The sequence below is a fragment of the Gossypium raimondii genome, chromosome 7 (genome assembly GCF_025698545.1).
Source record: "Gossypium raimondii isolate GPD5lz chromosome 7, ASM2569854v1, whole genome shotgun sequence".
NCBI classification, from domain to species: Eukaryota; Viridiplantae; Streptophyta; class Magnoliopsida; order Malvales; family Malvaceae; genus Gossypium; species Gossypium raimondii.
Genome location: NC_068571.1, coordinates 50,078,289 through 50,102,649, shown reverse-complemented (window position 1 = coordinate 50,102,649; position 24,361 = coordinate 50,078,289). Strand labels below are relative to the sequence as shown.

Genomic DNA, 24,361 nt, shown 5'->3' with positions numbered 1-24,361 from the left:
TTAATATTATATTAATTAACTTACTATTGTTAAATACTGAAATAAAGTATGAAAAAGTTTCATTAAAATTAGTTGAAGTTAAAATTGAATAGTGAATAACAATTCTCTATAACAAGATTTTATTACAACAGTTAATTTTGGTGTAGAATCAATTTTCATGTTTTATTTTTACCCTCTATGATAACTTCTCATCTACAACAGCAACCGCCATAAAATATGAGGTACACTCTTTACTAAATCAATTCTCTATGATAACCTCGTGTCATATTTTAGTAAAATTATTCCTATTCCTAAATGAAGTAAAAATAATAAATTTTAGTTAAGATATTGTTTCAAAACATTTAAATTTTATATTATTTATTAAATAAAAATAATATTGAATAAATAGAATCTAAATTGTATTAAAGATGTGTTTTAATTCCCACTAATTAATATATTATAATTTGGAGTTTTTTAAAAATTAAAAGAAAAAATCAAACACGAATGGAACCTCAAACAACCACTTTTCCAAAATTTGGAGAAACAAATAAGACTATTATAATAAAGAGAATTGATTGTGATTTCATAATTTTAAGACAATTTTAACCATTTTGGGACCAAGATACCTGTTGATAGACAGATCCTTCACACATACACACACTATGGGTAGATATTACGCTTCAGTTTTGGGATTCATTTGGTAAAAGGTACAATTAGGATATAGAGAGTGTCAATTTATGATTACTCGTCAGAGATTTGATCAGGTATAGTTTTCAATTTCATCCATCAGATCTCAATGGTACATCCACCACCAAGTTGCTTATTAATCTTTCTTTTTTACATTTTCATCCTTTATCCTCCCATGATGGTAGTAGTCATATTTTTATTCCTGATCAACTAGAGTGTGGATTTGAACTCAATTTAGGTCCTTTTTAGTGCAATGCATAAGCGTTGTTGGGTGACATTTGTAGGTGTCACAAAGCTTACATTATTTTATATATTAAATGGAAAATTAATTCCCAATCCAATATTCTTGAACTATTTACTAGTTTTTCTTTGGGTGAACTCGGAGGATGTATTTACTGTTTGGCTTTCAATGGTATGTGTTTGGACAAATATAAATAAAATTCCCAAGGGATTCCAAATAGTAGAAAACAGAACATTTTTGACAAAAAGGATGGTTCGCTTGAAAGATTATCGATAATTATAAAAAGAAAGACCACATATATAAATATAAATATAAATATATTCAGTTCAGCAATGAATAAGATGTCTTCAAATGTCTACATGTCATGCAGATGGGTAAAGCTTTTAACTAATTAGCTAAATCCTTTGGGTTTCCTAAATGGATTAGTGCCAGGGAGAACCCTTTTCATCATGTCTAACCGGATTATATAATTAAAAAAGAAAGAGGGTCACTCAAAGTTTAGGCTCAAATCACCTGACCTCTACGCAGCAATGCTTTTTAATCATCCAACAAAACAACCCCAGCTGCTGCTTCAGGTTTCTCGGTTTCAGTTTCAGTTGCCACACCATCACTTTTGCACTCTTCATTCCCTGTTTCTTCCATTATCACGTCATCATTTGTGTTAGTAGTCGTTCCCAAACTTTTTGGGTCTATTTGAGATGAATCTGCCGCATCTGAATCCACTACTCTGCTAACCGGATCCGATCCCATTGACCCTTTTCCAGTTTCTCCACTACCACCAGCAGGTTTCACTGATTCAGATTCGCCTGGTGAATCCTCCATCTCAATTTCGGTCACATCAGCAGGCTGTTGGTTAGGTGGTGAAACTGCAGTTGTGCTCTCTGAACCTGCAGCTGTGCCACCTAGAGGCTCCGAGAGTGAAAGAATCCGAGATATGTCCCCACAAGTTTCTTCCAACGAAAGGAGGTTCTTCTTCAAATCAACACTTGATTGATTCTCACCCTGATTCTCCTCCAAGATCTTGCATATCTGCAACAAATTGGATAAAATAAAGAAAGCTTCAAAACAGACACTCGCTACAATTTCCATTTCTAGGATGTTGAACAAAGTGCAACATCCTTTCCACTTGATCTTTGCAAATTCAAGCCCCCTCAAATACAATTATGTACCTTATTGTAATGTTGAGGCAATTCCAATCGATCTGCATCATCATCGCAAGTAGCTGCTGAAATTTCTTCTGAATCTGCACAAGGATAATAAAACCCTAGGAAGAAACTCTTTAACCAACAGAAAACAAGCACATAAGGGTGAAGTACGGGTGATAGAGGACCAGATATCTCTTTCTTTTTTTCCTATTTTATTTTTTTCACCTTTTTTTTTTTTTTTAACTTTTAGAGCATTAGCTATCGATATATAATTGTTCTTTACTCAGACACCAGATCATATGGAAAGCAAACTACCTATAGTTAAAAAAGGAAGAAATAGTCACCAGGATGAATTCATCCTATCTTGTATATGACAATGGTACTCATATATGATAATATTCTCTGATATATGGTATGTAGGTAAGAATTTTTCTCAATGAGTTTTATGTTTGAAGAAATTATGGCCTACCGATAACTTCTATTGAAGGTAACGCGTCAAACACTTTCGAAGGCATCTCTTTTGAGCTTGTACTTGGCATGCTAGCAACCTTTTGTGCATTGTCTGGCTCTTCACTTGTCACCTCATTTGCTTTTAATTCACCCTAAAAGAAAATTATGGATGAGAACATACTGAAAGTCCATGATCATCTTGAAGTTTATAATAGATTCAACATGAAAGCAGGAGTCCATGTTACAAGAACTACAAGATAGTAGTATGCACAGCCAACAATTGGACGACCAAATGGATTGTCTTCAAATAAATTATGAAAAGCCTTGCAACCTTGGAACACATAAAAAGGACTTGTAAAATGATCTTAAAATACTGACAGCAGTGCAAGAAGTCAAACTATAATTTACCAGAACACACTGCATCAGCAGAATTGTACAAGCAGCACTACAGATTACTAATGTACCTGATGAAAGACATGTCGAAGTTTTAATTTCAATTTCAAATGAGGCCAAGATCCCACTTTCAAACTTCAAAGCTCCAAATATATGTCGCATTCCAAAAACCGCATAAATATAACAAAACTCTTTTTATCATGTTTTTTAATGATCATTCGGAAATGACTTCTCAAAATTCAAAATCAACAATCAGTTCAACGGTGAAAAAAATAAACACACACTACTGGAGTAAAAATTTGGACTTGTTCCTAGGCTCATATTATCATAAGAAAATATGCTAAGGCACCAAACAAAATCCTTGAATGTGTCGGCAGTCTGACTTTTCAAGTGAAAAAACGGTGTAATTAGAAACAGTTCCTCCACCCAAAAAACCCACCTCCTCCATCTAATAAATAGATAAATAAAAGCTAACATATTTCTCTGTTGACTTGGTAGCATTCCTTTTTAATTTTTACTTTTCCTCTTGAAGGCAATATGATATACCTTTCTCCTCTCTTATTAAAACTAAGTCAAAAACTATATAACGCACTACAAGCTTAAAGTTCATAATAATTGCTTAGGCCAGAACTTCTAACCAGGTATTATATCTCGAGCCAGACAATGCCATTGTTCCAAGAAAAGCATTCAACTTACATAGTATTCTTTCTGATACTCAGCATTGAGCCCTTTTTCCAAGAGAAGCACCCTTTTCTTGACATATTCAACCTGCCTTCTCTGCATATCTCTAAAATGATACAAAATGGAAGGATCCTGGTATATTTGTGCTTGGTTTCCAGCATCAGTTGCTCCCTGGCCTACCTCACCTCCTACATCATTCCCAGATCCATTTCCCCGAGTCTGGTTTCCGGTCGATTCTATATTGGTCACATTAACACCATATTGCACTTGAGAACCAGCTTGCCCTGGAACAGGAAGATTTATAAAGGGAAGATTAAGCTCTTGACAAATGACCTCCTGAATCCTCAATTCTTTATCATCAACAATAGCCTGCCATCTTCCATACCCATGCCTAACAATCAAATAAGCAAATGGTAAGTAACAAAACATTAATATGATGGCCAATTCAGATCTTGACTCATAGCAGCATAAGAATGACATTACAGTAGATAAAGAAAGAGCCTACCATATCATGCATAAATTTTATATGCTCTCATGCTTATCATGAATGTATGCAAATTATCACTCAAAAACTTGGACAGATGTCCTTGATTACCTTGGTACACCAAAAGTAAGATACAAAGGAGGAAGCAACTAGCAACGAAACATAAAACACTAGTCCCAGCAAGCTAAATGAAGAAATGTAGCTCCCAAGATATCTTATTATGCGGACATAGAAATATCTAACTTAATGTTGTTCACATGCTTTACTTTTTTTTAACATCTAAGATCTCCCTACCATAAACTACATACAGTGTAGTCACACCATGCAGAGGGCTCACTACGGATAGAGCACATCCATCCAAACTCCAAAATCATCTAGGTTAGAGTTAGATTGTCAACAAAAAGGTATTCCTGGGGCGTCATAGGCATCAGGGTACCCAATTTCATGAGCTTCAAGAGTACAAAAAACAGGCCACAAATTTGTCAACAGAGTGTGATTTATTCCAGAGGAGGATGCACTTTCAAAATTGCACCTCCACAATTAAAAGACCTTTGAGAAATATTGACAGTCAAAAAATATAATTCCTCATTGTCCAGTCACTAATATTTCATCAACTACAAGAAAGGAAAAGGAAAAAGAAAAGAACATAGGAAATATAGGAGCAGCCATTCAGAGTATGTCCAAGAACTTCAGAGATACGTACTTTAGAACAGCACTCAGTAACAACAAATCATGTTCCTCTTTCCAAAATTTCCCACCCTTTAATGTTGGATAGCGCATGATAATATCATCGGTAAAAAGGCGGGTCCCAGGATGTTCTGATGCAGTCTTCACCTGTTATTTCAAATGTAACAATATAAAATATTCAACGGACCTATCTCATGGGTAATTTAATTAAAATTACTTTCATATTTTCCATATTGTTTTAGTTTCCCAAAACACTAAAAAGTATCCTTAAAAATGCACAAGGACATTTTATAATTAAACAAGATGAGTTAAAAAATTAATCTCTCTCTAAGAATCAAACTCCAAGAATCCAACTTGGCATGCTCACCTTGTTGCTTACTAAAAGCAGGACAGCTATCCTAACCAGTACATCTTGAATTCTGAGACCTTCTTTGGGAACACCATCTACAGCCAAAGAAATACGTCATATAGATCAAAAGCCAAACACCCAGGGAAGAAACCAAAAGTTGAAGTAAAAAAAAGAAAGAAAGAAAGAAAAAGAATGCCATGCAGCATTGATCAATCACCTGAAAATGTTGGAGATTCGGTTATATCTTCAGAAATATGTGACAAGAAAAGAACACCATAACTGAAAATAAGATAGGAAAAAAAAGGACTATAAATTAACACTTTATACTGTTGTGTTCTCAACATGCAGCAAGTACAACAGGAGAATAAAATCTGCACAAGCAAATTGCAATAACAGACATCGAGACTGGCATTAGAAGAGAATGAGATCAAGAAGGCATAAAGTGTATTCTCATTAGCATGAATTCAAACCACCTCCCATTATACGGCACACCAACTGATGGGAAATTAAAAACTCCTTAACCATAATTTATATGCATTCCAATCAGACATGCTCGCAGACCATTCAAACCCAACAGAAAATGTCACCACTAGGAAAATAATAGCTAACACTTAACTATCAAATGTTTAAAACATATACAATATACATACTCTGGCAAGAGATAAACAAATAAGGAAAAGCCACTTTGCATACTCTTTTATTTCTTCATATGTCTTCTGTTTTAAACGAGGTGCAAACTCCTTCCAATCAAAGTCCCCAACCCCAAACCTGATGCAATATAAAATATACCAATCAAAATAACATGATGGGGCATGGAATATTAGGGGAAATTAACTCAATCAAATAACACATAAAACAATCAACAAAAAATTGACCTCATCAATATCTGTACAAATGCAGCCCTCTGACTCTGATTGAAACCAAGCACTCTAAATGACTTTCCTTCACCTTCCATTAGAGGAATTGGCTCCGTACTATCCACTGCAATGATTAGAAATTAGACAAATTATCACAACCATATGAATAATTTATGGCCGTTGAAGCATTAACACCCTTTGAGGACAGGCAAAATATACCACGATTCCTCTTCCTGTAGGGCCTTCTACCAGATTGAGTTCCAGATGAAGTTGTATCACCATCAGTCAGTTCAGCTTCAAAGTTATCGTCCTCACCATCAGAGCTTACATCTTCCAAACCAGCAAGGTCATCTTCTTCAACAGATACCATCTGTAGAAATTTAAAGAGCAAAAGTCTTGGCAAAAAGAATAGAAAATATATCTTCCGAAAGATTACGCTAGAAAATTAGTAAGTACCATGGCAATATTTGTAACCAGAAAATCTATAAGCGGAGTAGACTTATGCTGACTCATGAGACACCTCAAATAAACCAATATCTGACTCGATCTAATTTTGAGTTTTGCCATTATGGCATAATACATACCTGCTTACGGCTTCTCTTTCCTTTTCCCAGAGCATTGAACTCCTCAACTTTATGAACTTCATATCGGTCTCGTAACAACTCTTCCCAGTAACTTGTTCTTTCAGAATTATTCATGGTATTTTTATCCTCCACGGCCACTTTTTGAGCTTCTTCCTCCACAACAGTTTCTGCTTCGTCCTTATATTCAAAATTAGCTACCTGCAGAAAAGAACAGTAGTTATTTAGAGATGTGAGTCTAAAAGGCTGTGACTTCATTTGATTCAACAAACTTGCAACACCAAATATATATTGTCGGCAGCATACATGGTAAAGTTCTCTATTTGGCAGGTCCATTCACACACACAGACCAAGAATGTCAATTACCTAATGATAGGTCAGACTTGCTCAGAACTTTTACCATTTTTTACTTCATACCTACCACTGTTTTAAATGCCATTCATTGAAAATGGCCAAAAATGGATACTCTACATCCAAACCAGGATACGCCCATTTCTTAGTAATGAACTGTCTACAAAGAAAAAACAAGAAAAACCCAATGCTTACGTCAGCTTCTATTTTTCCATTGGAACAGATTACGCCCAACAATCCATGTAACTGACCTTCAAAACTATATTGCTCTTTTAAAATGATGCTGTACGTAACGGAAATACTGACAGATGGTTACCCTGACATAACTGGACCCATGGAGAAATAAACAGCCTTACATATATGGCACGACTATGGTGTTACTTACTGAACTTGCCTGTATTTAAGAAATCAAACATTTGAAAAGAGCAATTGAGTTCCGACAGATGATTACCCTAACATAACTGGGCCCATAGAGAAATAAACAGCCTTAACTATATGGCAAAGACTATGATGGGGTATTGATTAATTCCAAGCGAAAGAAGTCTCATCAAAGTAAAATACCTTAGACAATTAATTGACCAATCTAAGTACTCAAATCCAACACTGAAACCTTCAAGAGCGCAGTCTACTATCATTGCTCTGAATGTTCTATTAGTCGAGATATTATGCAAAATAAAACACCATAAAAGGCAGACTCCACAATTACTAAATTTGGGCACTCCAAAAAAAAAAATCAATATATTAGGGATGCACACAGATGAAAATTCTATTCTTTCTTCCAAAAAAATGTAAATTTTAAATGTGCTAGATTTGGAATTTTAATGATGAGAATTTCAGTAAACGAAAATCAATTAGCAACATGTATCGGATCATATTAGTGTCAAGCCTAAAGTCGGTTATTCAAGATGCAATAAGCCATCTTAGTTCATCAGCCAATAAAAGAAGAATACATAACCAATAAGTAACAGCTAAATTAAAACAAGATATAAAAATAGACAAAACCTTGAATGCCTTCAAAAATCCATCCTCCTCTTCATCATCCACTGAGGCCTCTTCATCCCCAACTTGTTCACGATCAAGTAATCTATCGAAAGGAAAAACAAAACCAAAAAATTAACTTTAAATCTGCTGAGGCCATACATCAATCAAGTTGTAGCAACAATAGTGAATAATAGGTTACCTATCAATAGCAGCAGCATCATAATGAATTTGGCGGGACTTTCCTGCTTCATCATTTTCATCAGCAAATAGTTCCTTTGAGCCATATCTGATGATATCATCTAACTCTTCCTAAAGCAAATAATAACAAATTAAAACTTTAGCTAAATAATTGCAACCTTTTCTTTCCAGAGAGGAAGCAAGATCTGACCATAAACTCTACGTTAGCCTAACATCTACCAATAGACACCAAAAAATTAGACTTCCAAGTTCCATTCAATAGAACAAGTATGAGAAACAGAGGGCTAAAACTTCAAGAAGTCACTCCACACGGACAATTAGCAAGGGCAGCCAAGGACAAATGCATTTCCATAATTGGTTGGGATATCAAACTTCAACCGTGTTGTCATTCTTCAACAATCTGTTCATTTAGGGTTCTTCTAATTTTTCTTCTAAAACCCAGTTTATTCCAACAAAATTATATAGGGAAAAATCCCAAAACTACACATGAACTTTGATCCAATACGCAACAAAATATAGGAATTCTGATTTGGTGCAATTATGTACCTGAAACTCTGATTTTGATTTATTTTTCACATACCACTAACACTATTCCTACTAGGCACAATTTTAAATTTACTTACTGCATACACACAAAAAATATTTATGCAACACAAAAAGAGTTGGATATATTTGATTTTCTATTGTGTACAATTTGAACCAAAATCGAAGTTGATATTTAGAATTGAATCAAAATCAAAGTTTCATGTGTACAATTGCATCAAATCAAAGTTCCCATATTCCATAGCACATTGGACCAAAGCTCATGTGCAGTTTTGAGATTTACTCCAATAATATATGAAAATACCATTTAGAGCCTGATAAGTTAGATCTTTCTTAAACCATGTAACCATTATAACCTCATACCCAGCCCACAAATTAGTTAATTTCTATATCCTTTTATAAACTGCTATGTGATAAACAAAAATACCTGATTAATATTTTGAGCTTTTAGCCTCCCAACAACAAGATGCTCCAAAACCATTTTCTTCTTAGTCATCTGCATCATCCTTTCTTCAATGGATCCTCGAGTTATGAGCCGATAAATCATCACCTACAATACAGAAAACTCTTTATAGGAAAAAATAAAAATGAGAGAGAATGGCTTGCCTTACAAAATCAAGGAATCAAATTGCACCTTATTCATTTGGCCGAGTCGATGAGCTCTTGCCATTGCTTGTAAATCAGCATGAGGATTCCAATCACTGTAGAGGCATTACCCATATTTTCACTTTTCACTTAAACAAATACCAAAGGGAGCATGTAATATCCCTAAACCTAAACCTTAAAACAATATACAAATAGGTAACAAAAATAGAAGTCATCAAAAGGAGGTTTCAACATCATATCAGAGGACTAGTAATAGTTCATCAAATTACAGTCCTTATATCATTTGCTCTACAATACCAGAAACCTAATATGCTGCCACATAGACAATATCAGATTTCTGGTCCTTATACCATTCAGGTAGTGATTACAACACAATGTGCAACATACTGAATTGCTACAACTTTTACATCAAATTCTGGAATTAAGTGCTTTCATCTTCGCGATCTTTATCCATCATCCATGAAAACACTTTTTTACTGCTTTATGCTCAAATCCCAATTCGCACACTAGTTTATCTTAACCAGCAGTCAAGATTTACCCTACTTAAATGAAACAAAGCATAAAACTAAACCAATTGACAATTATGGGAAAAAGCATTTCCATCGGATAAATCTCCCACTACAAACAAATAAACAAAAAAGAAAAGGATATATAAGAGGGTAATTGCTTGACCTGTCATAAATGATAACTGTATCGGCAGTTGCAAGATTTATACCCAAGCCACCAGCTCTAGTAGAAAGCAAAAAGCAAAACCGAGAAGAATTTTTGGCATTAAACCGGTCTATGCGTATCTGCCTCTCAGCTCCACCAACCTTTCCATCTATCCGTTCATATTGCCAGTTCTGTAAAATATACAAGGGGCAACAAGATAATAAGTAAAATTTCTTCATTTATCAGCAAACCAACTATTTAACCATAAAAACATCATGCTAATGCAGATATTAACACCTTGTAAGTACAGTAATCCTCTAGTAAGTCCAACATGTGCTGGAATTGCGAATATATAAGAACTCTATGTCCCTGCTCTTTAAGCTTTACCATCATCTTGTCCAATAGTTGCAATTTCCCAGAAGACTCCAGGAGCTGTCTGTAGAGCCATACAGAAAAGGTAGAAGCAGAAGACAGGCATTTAATGGATCAATACAAAATATTTTGACTGTCTAAAACAGATATAGCATATAAAAGAATAGTTTCAATTGTAGATTAAGATGAAAAAATTTGGCAAAATTGATAATACATAGAAATTTTAGCCAAAAAACACGAATAAAACTTTACTTGTGAGCTTCATTCGCATCTTCGATAACTGGTTCAACCCCTTCCAACATATAAGGATGACAGCATAACTTCCGCAACTCCATAACCACATTGATTAGAGATATCTAATCCAGGAAAAACATATGTCAGCTAAGTAGTAGGGCAATGCACCCTACTAGCTAAGGGATGCGGGAAAGTGGAGGCTTATTTCATTAAAACAAGTGAGCCTACTTGTGCACCACCGCGTCGGGTAAGTATTTGATAGTTGCGAGTCAGAATTGCCTTGTAATATTCTTTCTGCTTGCTACTTAATTCAACACGTAAAATGAGTTCTTTTTTTGGAGGAAGTTTCTTCATGACGTCCTTCTTCACTCCTGCATTCATAAACAATCAGCTAAAGCAAGTCCACAAGAATAAAAATATTTATTCCCTATAAAACAAAAGCAACTGAGTCATAAAAATAATTTTTAAAAATGCGCCAAGGTGAGAGCCTGCATTGCTTTGCAGGAGCAGGCGTTGAACAAACAGTAATGTTATCCGCGGGATACGAGGGTATTGAATTAAAGCCACAACAACATAGACTACATTCTTCAGACAAGTTAGAACAAAGAAGTAACTAAGCAAGAGAATAGTGCATATGATCCTATGTAGTAAGATATATACTTCTAAGGAGATGTGGCGCCAACATTGTATGAAGCCTGGAAATCTGCTCCTCCTGACTAATATCCTTAAATTCCTCCTGGAACTCCTCCAAACTTCCAAACTACACATAGGTGAACCAAAAAAAAGTTTTAGAAAATGCTGAAAAATCTATAAAATCTTCCTGCAACTCTCCTTTATTGAAAATCCATATTCCATAGAAGTAAATTGACACTAACCTTTCCAGCATCAAGAAAGTGCATTAGCATGAAAAGTTCATCCAGATTGTTCTAAAACCAAACAGATTCCACGAGTAAGTCATAAATCATAATATTAAACATACAGAAGTATGTGTGTATGCATATTCTGAGATAATCACAAAACAAAGACAAACTGAAATAATCATAAACGTTTAGAACCAGCAACCACAAAGCTAGAACCAGAACAAACTTGGTAAGCTTCTTGCATCCTTGAGAAAGAATTGAAGAGCAAGTACAATATAAACAGAAACAATGCTATTTAAGGAACTTCTTAATACGAACATTTTAAATCAATTTATCTAAAAACAAATACAAGACACTGCAGGCGTATTTTAATCATAAAAGTTAGCAACAGCTCTTAAAAAAGTGGCATATGCAGCCTGACTTTATTTCTTAACATCAAATATTTAAATTCGAAAATTTTCTCTGATAAGAATTTAATGGCTTTTTAGATAAGAAGATAATCAGAAAATAAAAGAGATAAATAAATAAAAGGCTTGGAAAGCAGCATTGGTCTTGAGATATCAAAAGAATTATGTAGCAAAACATGGTATGAAAAGAATAACATGCAAATAATTGCGCCACTGCTGGAAAGCAAGTCATAACTCATTGGACAAATTTCAATGCTATTTGCGATAGCTTTCAAGATCTCCAATGTAATACCAAAAACAAAGAACAAACCTGAAGAGGAGTTCCAGTCAAAAGAGTGCGGTGGTAAGTGGTATACTGCTTCAATGAAAGAAACAACTTTGAATCCTTATTCTTAAGCCGATGTCCTTCATCAACGATCTACACAATAGATCATGTATGATCAAAAACTCACACAAGAACTACCAAACAGACTCAATGAGCAAAAAGATTTACCATGCACTCCCACATTATTGGCTTCAATGATGCTGTGTCCAAGTTAATCATCTCATATGATGTTAAAAGAACATCAAATTTTATCCTATCTTGCTTGCTTTCACTAACAATATGGCCAGATTTCTTTTTTTTGATCTTCTTGTGACTCTTTTTAGGATGATAAAATTCATACTCCCTTATTACTGCACGAGCTTGAGCAGAGCCTACATACATAACCTGCATCATAGTATTCACAATCAAATAGCATATATTGGGAATCATAACATGTAATTTTATATTTTTCATGTACATACAACATTCATTTGGGGAGCCCATGTTGCAAACTCCCGTTCCCAGTTCCGTAATGTTGATAGTGGTGCTACAACCAAATGAGGAGCAATGTTATCTTCAAAAAGAGATGCTAAAAAAGCAATACTCTGGATTGTTTTACCTGCACACAAACAAGACAGAAAATTTGCAACCCATTATATAAGCTACTCAAATTCCTTCAAAAAGCAACCTGTCTTCAAACAGGACTTACCAAGGCCCATTTCATCAGCAAGAATTACATGTGTTTGTTTGGACCAAGAAAATCGCAAGAAGTTCAACCCTTCAAGCTGGTAAGGGTGCAGCGTTCCTAGAATTCCAGGAAAATGCTGTCAGCAATTAATGATGACCGTGTATGTGTGAGCCTACTCAGACAATTGCCAGATTGCAGGGAAAAAGCATTAGAATGTACCTCCAGTAAGAAATTCAGGACTCTGTTCGTACTGCTGAAATTCCTTTGATTTTTTCTTGGACTCAACAGCATCTCGAAGGCTGCTTTTTTGCCTAGCAGATTTACGAGATCTGGACCTAATTTTATTGAATTTCTCAATTTCAGGTTGAAATGCAGATATGTCTGATTCGAACTCCCAATAACATTCATCATAAGATAGTTCTTTATACTTAACAAGGTACTCCTTCTCATCCTCGTCTCCCCTAAAGAAGTCAGCATACGTAATAGACATACATTAGCTACTGAACCAGAAACCAATGCTCAAAACAGCACACAAAAATACCAAGCCAGATTCACAAACAGTAAGTAAATCAATATTCAGAACTTGGATGATAATGTACATGAGGGTGATTATTGAAATCAAATGATAAAAATCAAGGACATAGAACTATGATTTAAATGTATAATATGCATATGTGTATATACATATAATAAAGTTATTAGATAGGTGAACCTGCAAGCAAGAATTCGATCAACTGTTGTCCACTCAGGTCTAATGGCAACAAAGTCATCTTCAGAGCTATTCTTTGATGCCATTTGTCGATGGAAGTTGTTCACCTTAGTCCTTAAACGAGGATTGGACTTGAAAGCTTTTAGGAACTCCTTCTCAGGTACCCTAACACAGCCAAGTAGATATATAGTTAATGTTTGCTAAAAACATTATTACAAACATAATTAACCAGAAAATTACCAAGTGCAATGCAAATAAGATAATCCCTTCCACTTTACAAGATACTGTTTCACAAATATTTGCTTTGAACCCAACTTGGAAGCATCATTGTCATCAGCCACAGTAGGACGCATTTCGCAATCCAATATCTTTTCAATGTCATTCAGAGGGCTAACCTGCAAGAGAAAAAAGGTAATCCTAAGCTGCTGTGTATCCAATATATAGAGGTATTCGCAATATCAGAAAACACTATTTAATCATACACATTCAGGGCATCTCCAGTTGTTAGGAAGAGGAGGAGCTTTCAATGGAGGAAGTAAACACTTTGGGTGGTATGCATAAGTACATGTTGCACAATTCAAGAGATTCTCAGTCACTCCACAAGCTTGGCACGTGTTTTCTTTCTGTGATTTTAATCATTAAAAGTGGTAAGTGGAAAGTAAAAATCATAATAATAACAACAACAACCATCTGAATGTTCCATATCTAAATTAGAATGAACAAAAACATAAACTAAAGAAGGTAACAGAATGTCAACATTGTTCTCAGCAATTGAGAATCAGCGCTTTTCACAACATAGACTATATAAAGCTTAAATCTGATACAATATGGAAAGGAAGAAAAGTCATCCTAATTAGAGGCAATTCTTTTATTGGAAACATAAAAGCTAATATCACAGAAGCAAAAAGAGACTAACCGCATCATCCCTGACTATCCTTTCTAACTTCTCTTCAGTTTTACCAGATTTTCTGGACACAAAATCTGCATCATCATCTGATTCATCCAAATTGTAAATTGGCTTTCGATCTGATCTATCCCGGAGCCTCTCAACCAAGCTACTCATCTTCTGCAAAAAAGACAACATATACGTATTTTGAAGACTTTAAAGTAGCAAGACTACTGTTCACCTACATAACTTGTGCAATGCTGTTGAATGAATTAAACAATAAAAACAGAAATTACTAAAATTCACAAGAAAGCATCAAACCCAATCTAAAACAAAAACATGGGGATTATTCAAAAACTACATAAGAGATAGAAGGATTGTAGTCTTTTCCCCACATTTTATTATTGAGATGTTATAATGTCAATTAATTTAAGCATATCTAAAACAACAAATTCTTGTGTTTCCTTCTTTTACCTTGCAGTACCAAAGCTAGCACCCACTTTTACAAGTTAACCAAAGCAAATCAAGGTCTAAATTTTACCATAAGCAAAATGCCAGATACGGCAAAATTGCAGTCAAAGATTCTGAATGCAATGAATTTGCACTCATTACATAACTAGGTTTCTACCTTCTTTACAGAGAATTTACACTCAATTTCAACTTTAAGTTATAACACAAGGCCAACCTAAGCCTTGCTGTCACTTGAAGATCCTTTCTCTCTTCAGCTTATGAATACTTTATGATCTTTGATGATTCTAATGGTCTCAATCACGTTTTAGTATCAATTATCAGCTTGTGGTATCTTACAGGTACTTGGCTCCTTAGTCATTACCAAGAAGAAATGAAGAATAAGTTTCGAAGACTCAAGGAAACTGCAAAATCTTCAAGATCTTAGTCAATCATATCACATTTAATATAGCTTCATGCATATCAAATGAACTTCAAAGAGAGAACAATTGTAAGAAAGACCAGAAAAAAAGTTTAAAAATAATAATAAATAAATAACATTGTGAATTACCATATTGAAGATATGTCAAGATTAAAAAAAAAAAAAACTACCTCCAGATTTTTTAAATACGAAAAAGTTCTTCCAGACTATTTCTTTCCCAGTAAGTTTTCACCAAGAATAAAATTAGATAATTCACATTTAATTAGATTTTGATACTCAAAAATCTTTTTTGAGAAAAAGGTTTCCAGCAAAAATTCTAAGTTCAGTGGCCTTCATCAGATTGGAAGTACTCTTCTGTTTGTGCCAAAAATTTCTGATAATCTGACATTATGTTGATGCAAAGAAGTGGTTTTTTTTATATATCTTTGAAATGCCAAAAAAAAGGCTAATAAAGTCCTCATATTATGATACCTGTGCACCACAGAGGTGCTAATATCCACACAGAATTGTGCAACTAACTACATACAACTTAATTATCATTTTCAATGCATAAGAGACCTATCTTACTCAAACTCGAGTCTGAGTATCAGATATGGGTATACACTCGGCACAAACATGTTCAGTTTTTTGCTACGGCTTTCCATGTTTTTGGAGGTTCATATCCCCATAACCATGCCCTGGAATGTGTCGGACATGGGTATTCAGTACTTCAAGCAAAATGAAGGGCCAGAGCAACATAGTGAGAGACATACACTTTTGGCTACTGCCATCCCTACAGTTGCACTGGCAGCGATAATATGAATGGATCTCAAACAACATGCAAAACAATGTGAAAATCCTAACACGCTTTACACGAGAATTATTTCGATGCAGACAAAAATCCATAGGGGCAAAAAGTGCAAATATTTATCGAAGTGAGGGGTGAAATTATGAAGAAACACAACTTAGTCAATAAATTCAACCGACATGGATTCGAGCAGCATATTGTTTCTTTAAATCTACTTCTATATATAATTTTTCTTTACCGATCTAAGTACTTCCTTAAATAGGAAAACTTCCAGCTCGAAAAAAAAAGAGCACACACAACCTTTCATTTAAAACGTGAAACACGTGCTTAAGATGAAATTGATAAAAGGAGTAATTGCTCCCCGCCAACCCACATTCAAAAAAAATGGCAAACCACAAATTAACATAAACGGTCGTTCATGTTCCTTGTCTCATTGTTCATTAAATTAAAAGTGTTCCATGCAAAAAATGGGCATGCACGTCAAACAAAAATGCAGGGACCATACTTCATAAGTGTATTAACTCTCAATAGATCATAATTGTACAAGTTTGTCCAATCATCACAGCCACCTTTACCTAGCACAGGAAACATTGAATGATAAAATAACCTAACAGGCAGAGCTTTCTGCAGCAAATACTACAGGACAACAAAGGAAATGATCAAGGAGAAGAATCACTCAGATCACGATGAAAAACAGTTTAAGTCAATAAACCGGCATGTAGTTTAAATCCAAAAGTGAGAAGACACCCTGGAAAACCTAATTGGATAATGGCGCGATAAAAAACTGAGAACAACAATTAAATGGACAGGAGAAGGAAGGAAAACATGCATAGTGACAACATGCAACAACATAGATTAGCTCAGAGCGCCAAATAGATGTTCATAAAGGGGAGATTATAGTTAAAATTTACCCTAGGCGCGGAAGCTTAATGCATAACCACCATCAAACAACTATAAACTAAAGGTTCCATACCTGTTTCTTAAACTGATCCATAACTTTGAACCAAATTTAGCTCTAAGCACAAGAAAGCTAGGCACACACTTACATATATTCATATCTTTAACAAATAAAAGAAATAAGAAATGACCTAATTTTCAACCCTAAAAATGAACTTCCAAGCTGACAAGTAAACAAAGTACCAAAAATTAAAGCAAGCATATCTAAGTAAAAAAAAATCTCAATAGACACACAAAATTCCGTGCAAAAATAAACATTCCCCACTTACAGACCTCGTGGAAGTTAAAATTAAAAGCTCAAATCCCAGCATTCTTCGGCACTAGAATCTAAGAACTGAAATTTCAAACGTTAAAACAAATGTACAACGTAGGCATAGAGAATTACCGAAAATTAAGGGATCTGAACTCCCTTCAAGTACGTTGAAGTAGCACCCGACCCTAGAACCGGAGAGACGGTGGTGGACCGGGGTTGGGGGCAAGAGGAAAGTAACGATAAAAAAAATCACCGATACAGTGCAAAAAAAATTAACTTGAACCGCCGGTTTTTATTGGGGCTATGAAGTGACGTAATTACTATGAGGTGCATGATAATATTGATTATTAGGATGGGTATTATTGTCCTTTAATTTGCAATTTACAGGCTGTAAATGACATTTGAGAGGACGTATTTGGCAAATTTTATACAGGCATGCGTTATATTTTTCTTTTTCGGTAATTAAGGGCAACAAATTGGTATGGGTATTATAATCTTTTCACTTGAGGATGTATATTTTTTAAATCAAAATTTAATGTCAAATGTACTATTTCTTGTCATTTGGATTTTATTTAATGTCAAATTAGAGAATAACGTGTTTCAACACATTTGAACTCATTACCTCCTGCACGGCAACAATGTCGATGTCAATTAAGCTAATCGGCAGATTTATATTTTTTAAATACATATAAGTAATCTCAAAGTAATTTATATATGCATATATATCTCACAATGTAGACACAAATATACACATATTGAACTTTTAAAAATTATTTATATAGGTTTTTTTAGGAAAACAAATGATAAAAATAACACATTTTGGAATGTACTAAATATTTCCTTCTTTCGATGGATGAGTTGCACTCGCGGCTTTAGAGTATTTGAGCTGACATTCTCTCTGTCTAATCTTGAACTTCTTCATTTTACTTAAACTAACATTATGGTCGTCTGATCTCATTATACATTACGAGCTTTTATCTGAATGTCAGACACAGGAAAAGATGAAAATTTTGAGTTACATTGTTCTACAGAGCTATACTATTGAGTGTAGTAGTTAAGGAAAAGTTAGCTGTTAAGAATCTAATTGAAATGAGTTGGGTGGAATTGAAGGCCTTTGCCTATATGGTATCAGGTGTAAGGACACTTGATAACTTCAGCGATAAGTTTTTCCTTGTATGGATGCTTTGATAAGATGAAGCCACCGTATCAACCAAGGCTGTATTGCACAATGCGTTCGATCTGGTAGAGGCATTACGAGCTTTTCCTTATAAGCATGCCTTGATTCGCCGAACTTACCAGATCCAATCATCCAGCGCAACAGAGCCTGTATTGCACGAGGCATTTCAATACGGTACAGGTGTTGCGTGTGTTTTCCTTAAAAGCATGCTTTGGTATGCTAAACCTACTGGATTTGGTGCAATAGAGACTATATTGCATGATGCATTCCGAGTCGATGCATGTCTTGCAGGCCTTTCATTATTAAGCATGTATCCGATGATGCATTCCGAGCTGGTACAAGCCTTGCAAGCTTTTCCTTGTAAAGATGCCTGATTTGCATAACCTACCAATCCAATGCAACAAAGCTTGTAAAACACACACTTAAAGGGTTACCCCCACACATCAAGTCCGGCTAATCGTGAACGAGTACACAATTTCAAGTATTACTGTTGTAAGAACCAATCATGCAACATTGATATTAACAAGTTCTTAGAAAAAGAGCTTTCAAAACAATATAATACAATACCACCCCATGCAACATCTATGAACTCGAATGCAGAAATCCGAGTACTTCATCACTACTAACTCCCACATCTTCCAGAACAAATTCAAGTCATAAAGTCTCCAAAAGAGATACCAATTTCCAATTGAGGACTTCCAAAGAGAAGTATAATGCCATACAGAAATAATGCTCTTACAACAACAAAAGCTATCTATGGCTAAACTGTTGATATGTTATAATCATCTAAATAAAACGATTAAACAAGCTGTTAAAATGATAAGATGGGAATTGTTACAATTATTATTGAAACACTAACTGCATAATTTACACTGGACTTTAACTTGAACACCAGTTAAAGGTTTTAGTTACAACGCAAGCAAAAGAGAAAAAGTCACAACTAAATCAACAATCTTTCTTCTTTGGCCAATGTATACAAATAAAATTAAGTCTCACACACTTAGTAGTCTACATCCTTTTTCCCAATTATTTTCTCTTTTAATCCGAATTCTGCCCGCCCTCGACCTCTAAGCCATACAGTACACCTGCATATTTCTGTACTGATTTGAAAAAGTTATCCCTCAACTTCCTAAATGTGCATGATGTGAGCAAACTATCCGAACCAGCTTGATGGCATACACCAACTCTTTCCACTTCTAACAACTCGGCCAGCTTGTTTAAACCACCATGTAGGCCATTGCAGAACTTCATCATATGTTTGATATCGTATACCATCGGAAAATACAATTTGATCAGTTTGAAGAAGCCAGTTTGAGAATCGGGCAAACTCCTGCAGGTCAATAGTTTAAGCAAATACCCGAAATCATATCCGCTATGAAAAGTGACCCAATGCACATCATCATTCAACACAATCCCGGACGACATCAAAAGCTCACCGAACCGTTTCACATCAATACCTTTTTCATTGTTCTTCTTAAAATCAATCCCACACTGAAGCAACAACTCGATGGAATCACTAACGAAGATATCTTCACTGATATTAAACTCGCGGAAATTGAATTGCCAAATGCAAAAGTTGTCGGTTCCACAAGTGGGAAGATTCCCGTTGGCATCCGAAAAAGTGAGACCTAACTGGATCAATTTCAACATATCCACATTACCTTTCAAAGTTTGGTAGTTATAATCACTTACGTTCTTGAAAGTTCCAACGGGGCGTAGAACAACACCTGGGAACTCAGTATCCATAGCAACATAATTGTAAGTATCAACAATTTCACGGATCAAAACAAACTCTTCTTCTAGATTATCGTTCCAAACTTTTCGAATTTGAACCGAATCACCTTTGGGCAAAACCGACATTCCAGACAAATACAACCAAACCCAGATCTGGAAAATGGTGTCGTTTCGATCTTGAGAGCAGATCTGGAAAAACAAATGCAGAGAAGCAAATGAAAAAAAAAAAAAAGAAAGGGAAGGAAGAGAAGAGATTTGACCTTGGAATTGTGAAATCGAAAAACAACAGATCTTAAAGAGCTCTTTTGCGAAACAGTGAATCGTGTTTGGGGATTGAGGCGAGTGATTGTGGGTCAACGAATCAGAGGCAAAGGGAAGGAAAAAAGAAGCGGACAAGGCAGCCTAGCCTGTTTGAACCCCCTTTGCTTATGGGTGTCATCTTAAATGACTATAAAAAGGAGAGTGGTTAAAAGGGAAAAGCGATAGGCGGTTTCTGTTTACAAGCTGTTCCCAATACGCCGCCGTATTTGGCTTTGCATTTTTTCCTAGCTATTCGAGGGTTTTTCTTTTGAAATTTAAAATATGTATAGTGGGATTTAAACCCACGCTGATTTAATTGGTAAAATATTGTATTTACCGGTTAAAATAAAGTTTTATTTTAACATGATTTATACATTTTAATTTTAATATGTCTAATTTATTATCCCCATCCATTGTATATGTATATCTATCCATATTTTTAATAAGCCCATGATTAAATTGGTGTAATGAGTCAATTGAACATTAACTCGATTTAAAAATTACGAAAATATTCTTCTATAATTAAAATAAATTATTTATTTAAGGGCACTTTAATTTTTCATTTTAACAAAAAATTAAAATATGCTTATGGGGTTTTGAACCCACCCTAATTGAATTAGTAAAATATATATTTACTACTTAATCAAATCTTTATTTGGATATATTCATTTTTATTTTAATATGCATAATTTACGATATTCATCAATTGTATCTATAAATAACATTTTAAACAATTGTAGCGCATTTAAAATTGTTTATATGATGTATTTGTTTGTTTAATTTTCGTTTTACTCTCAATTTAATCTATTTTTATTTTAGTAACGGGCATATTTCATATTTTATTATGATTAATTAGTTTCAAGCCATACTTTTCATTATTTATTGTAGGTTATTTTTAAACACGCGTCTGTGATCTAATTTTGTGGTTTTCACATACATACGTGTGTGATAGGATTTTTAGTACAATCAACCACATCTGTAATAGTCCTATTTGTCTGCTTAGATTATGCTTTTTATAGAGAGGTGACTGTTACACACCTATAACATCATTTTATTATAGAGAGATAATTGTTGTAAACTTATCATAGAATTCATATCGTGAATTTCCATTAAATAAAGAAAGTGTGAATTATGCTAAAAAAAAAAAAGAAAGTGAGAATCAATCAACAAATTTAAAAGTCGATAATAAGTGCATGCATTGTTGCTTTTATGCATATTTTATTTTTCACATGATTAATTATAAAGATTGTAAAACTAATAAATTCAATTAATCAATGTGAGTTATCAAATTAAATTAATTAAATTATCATGAATTGCTAAATTCAAGTAATGAACTTATAAGTTTATGATGTTCCAATTTAAAATAGAATATTTAATTAGTAAATTTAATAGTTTATTGAATTGATATGTTTGATTCTCATTGAAGATTGTTTTCATTTAATAAGATACGATTGATAGATTTTTTCACGTGAAATTCATTTATTTAATTGAAACAATATTTTAATTAAGATCATTTTCATTTAATAAATGACAATTAATAGAGTTGCTCGTATGAAATAGTTATAATTTTACTTAAAAATTTAGACAATATGTTGTTATAGAAAACTAATTTAATAAAGAATGTACTTCATAACTATGGATGTTATTGTTATAAGTGAAAATCATTACAGAGAGTTAAAATAAAACGCAAAATATCAATTCTACTAGAAATTGATTATTATAGCAAAATGTTGTTATAGCATATGGTTATTATAAAATGCTAAATGTATAATATAAAACTACTATATTATACAAGATATAATAATGGGAAAAATGATTAAAAATAATTTAAATAATATACTATTTCAATTTTATTAATATATTAAATTTACCATAAATATAAAATATTTGAAATTTTTACCAAAAATAGATATAATATGAATATACAAATTTCTTATAAATACCAACCCTTTTGTAAAACAACATAACTAATTTTTATTAAAAATTATAGCCTTTTTTTTTTTGACTATGAGAGTCGAGAGAGAATTGTAGTGCCATCAAACATCGAGATGAAATACATAATGCAAATAGATTATTTAAATAAGATTCGCTTAAGTTAAGCCCTTGAATTAAGGAATGATATAGATAAATACATTTCTCCTAACATCAAAGTTAAAAAGGTCGAGAAAATTGTTTCTTCAAATTTATTTTGATTGACACAGATATTATTGTAAATGTAGAAAGACGTGAGTTCAAGTGTGTTGAAACACATTATCCTTTTATTTATGGGTTGAGGAAAGGTTATGAGTAGTTTTAGGCATTATATATTAAAAAAAAACAGATATGATCAAAATTTATAATAAAATTGTTCAAAAAACAGAGAAAAATATTTTGTTTAGATTAAACTTTCATCAATGATATTTGAATTACTAATTAATGATATTTTTAAACTGTTAAAATTCTAAATACGTTTAAAATATTAATGATATAATGGATATTTATTTCTAATAATTAAAATATGTATAAAATACATTTAAAATAATTTTTTATTAAACCAAATTGATCAAAAAATTACAAGTATATAGTCAAAATCACTATACTAAAGATACTAGATCTCAACAATCCAAGCATATCTTACTAGGTTTATCAACATAAGCTTGCATAACTACTTTTTAGCTTTCCAACTTATTTTGAAGCGCTTTGGTCCGACTTCTAGAGCTCATGTTATAATCATTTTACTAAAGCATGTGCAAATAAAAAACTTAAGATGTAAAAAATCGGAAAATATAAATTGGAAGGTTTTAGATCACTTTTGGCCATGCTTTATTTAATTAGAAGGAGAGGGAATTAATTCAATTAATAGCATTTAACTTGATTTCACTATTTATGAGTGATGAAATTAAGTTGCCATTTGATTTAGGTAGTTGAATGATTCTAAAATAAATTAAAAACTTGAGAATGCCTGGAATATTGTTAGATGAATTTCACTACTCATAAGTGGTCATTCAAGTACGTAACTTGGTTCTGCACCTTAAATTTCAAGCAGATTTGAGATTTTGGGAAATAACAAAAATAATATCTTGGGCAAACTTTTGTTAATTTCCTTCACAGAATTTTTTGTCCAAAACTCAAATTAAGATTATTTTCTTTCAATATCTACAGTGATATACTCATTTAAACATTCTAAGAATAAATGCTAATGATGATTGTACTTTCTATATATTTGAAGAATATAGTTTAGTTTGATCATTTTAATATTTTTCAGTATTCCCATGGGCTTGGATCCCTCCCCGCTAGTATTCCTAACGGCATGGTGCTAGCATTTGACTTTGACCTCTACTTGTTTTGCTTTCGCAAGGCAAACATGTTCGTCACTTACTTATAACTTCCCGTGATCCGCGTGATGTGTGAATAGAATTTACCTACTTTTAACTTTGATTTTAAGGGTGATATTTGTAAAGTTTTACTTGACTTCGTATTCAACTCTGATTTGAATCTTTTTAATGAAAAAAAACTTACAGATTAGGCTAAAAAAAGTGTTTTACTTGCGCAGTGTCTTGCATCAATTACTTTCATATAGGATTGAAAAACAAATTCCTAAATAGAAAAAGCAAAACATCATTCCAGATCATGTTATTTGAATGATTACTTGAATAGTATCTAATGTTATTTTAATTTTTATAATGTAATAATAAACATTTTATATTGAAAATAACTTTAAAATACATATTATTTTTCATTTACTTTAAATTTTTCTAAAGATTTAAACTTTAGCAATTAATTGTAAAACCATAAAACAAAACCCATTCTATCAAAATAAAATCTAAAACCCAAACTTAATATGAAAAAAAAACTAACCAAAACTAAATTGAGTTATCAAGAATAAAAAATTTAAAAAAAAGACTTGACCAAACTGAACCAAACTACCCTCAACCCTTCTTTCCCTTGTTCACACACACTG

At 33.4% G+C, this 24,361-nt stretch overlaps 2 protein-coding genes across 5 annotated transcripts; both read right to left on the bottom strand.

Annotated features, from left to right (window-relative positions):
* Positions 1-1,183: 1,183 nt before the first annotated feature.
* On the bottom strand, positions 1,184-17,508 carry LOC105772926 (CHD3-type chromatin-remodeling factor PICKLE). 4 transcript variants are annotated; one of them, XM_012594474.2, is made up of 31 exons: positions 17,343-17,508; positions 14,355-14,504; positions 13,921-14,061; positions 13,679-13,833; positions 13,442-13,603; positions 12,949-13,190; positions 12,751-12,846; positions 12,524-12,660; positions 12,231-12,446; positions 12,048-12,155; positions 11,346-11,396; positions 11,131-11,230; positions 10,699-10,841; positions 10,489-10,592; positions 10,162-10,300; positions 9,886-10,055; positions 9,242-9,308; positions 9,035-9,157; positions 8,066-8,175; positions 7,888-7,969; positions 6,538-6,735; positions 6,173-6,323; positions 5,972-6,077; positions 5,790-5,864; positions 5,314-5,375; positions 5,115-5,191; positions 4,764-4,894; positions 3,592-3,967; positions 2,522-2,654; positions 2,077-2,150; positions 1,184-1,936 (listed from the first exon to the last, which is right to left on the bottom strand). In XM_012594474.2, the coding sequence occupies exons 2-31, from the start codon at positions 14,499-14,501 to the stop codon at positions 1,445-1,447; spliced, it is 4,368 nt and encodes a 1,455-aa protein (XP_012449928.1). In that variant the 5' UTR covers positions 14,502-14,504; positions 17,343-17,508; the 3' UTR covers positions 1,184-1,444. The 4 variants fall into 4 exon arrangements, with proteins under 4 accessions (XP_012449928.1, XP_012450084.1, XP_012449998.1 ...); XM_012594630.2 differs by having other exon boundaries at positions 14,355-14,501; positions 17,343-17,500; XM_012594544.2 differs by lacking the exon at positions 17,343-17,508 and adding an exon at positions 17,231-17,246.
* A 1,690-nt stretch (positions 17,509-19,198) lies between these two features.
* On the bottom strand, positions 19,199-20,565 carry LOC105773080 (probable CCR4-associated factor 1 homolog 7). The gene is made up of 2 exons (XM_052634003.1): positions 20,382-20,565; positions 19,199-20,310 (listed from the first exon to the last, which is right to left on the bottom strand). Exon 2 carries the CDS (start codon positions 20,245-20,247, stop codon positions 19,426-19,428), a length of 822 nt encoding a protein of 273 aa, XP_052489963.1. The 5' UTR covers positions 20,248-20,310; positions 20,382-20,565; the 3' UTR covers positions 19,199-19,425.
* Between the last annotated feature and the right edge of the window lie 3,796 nt (positions 20,566-24,361).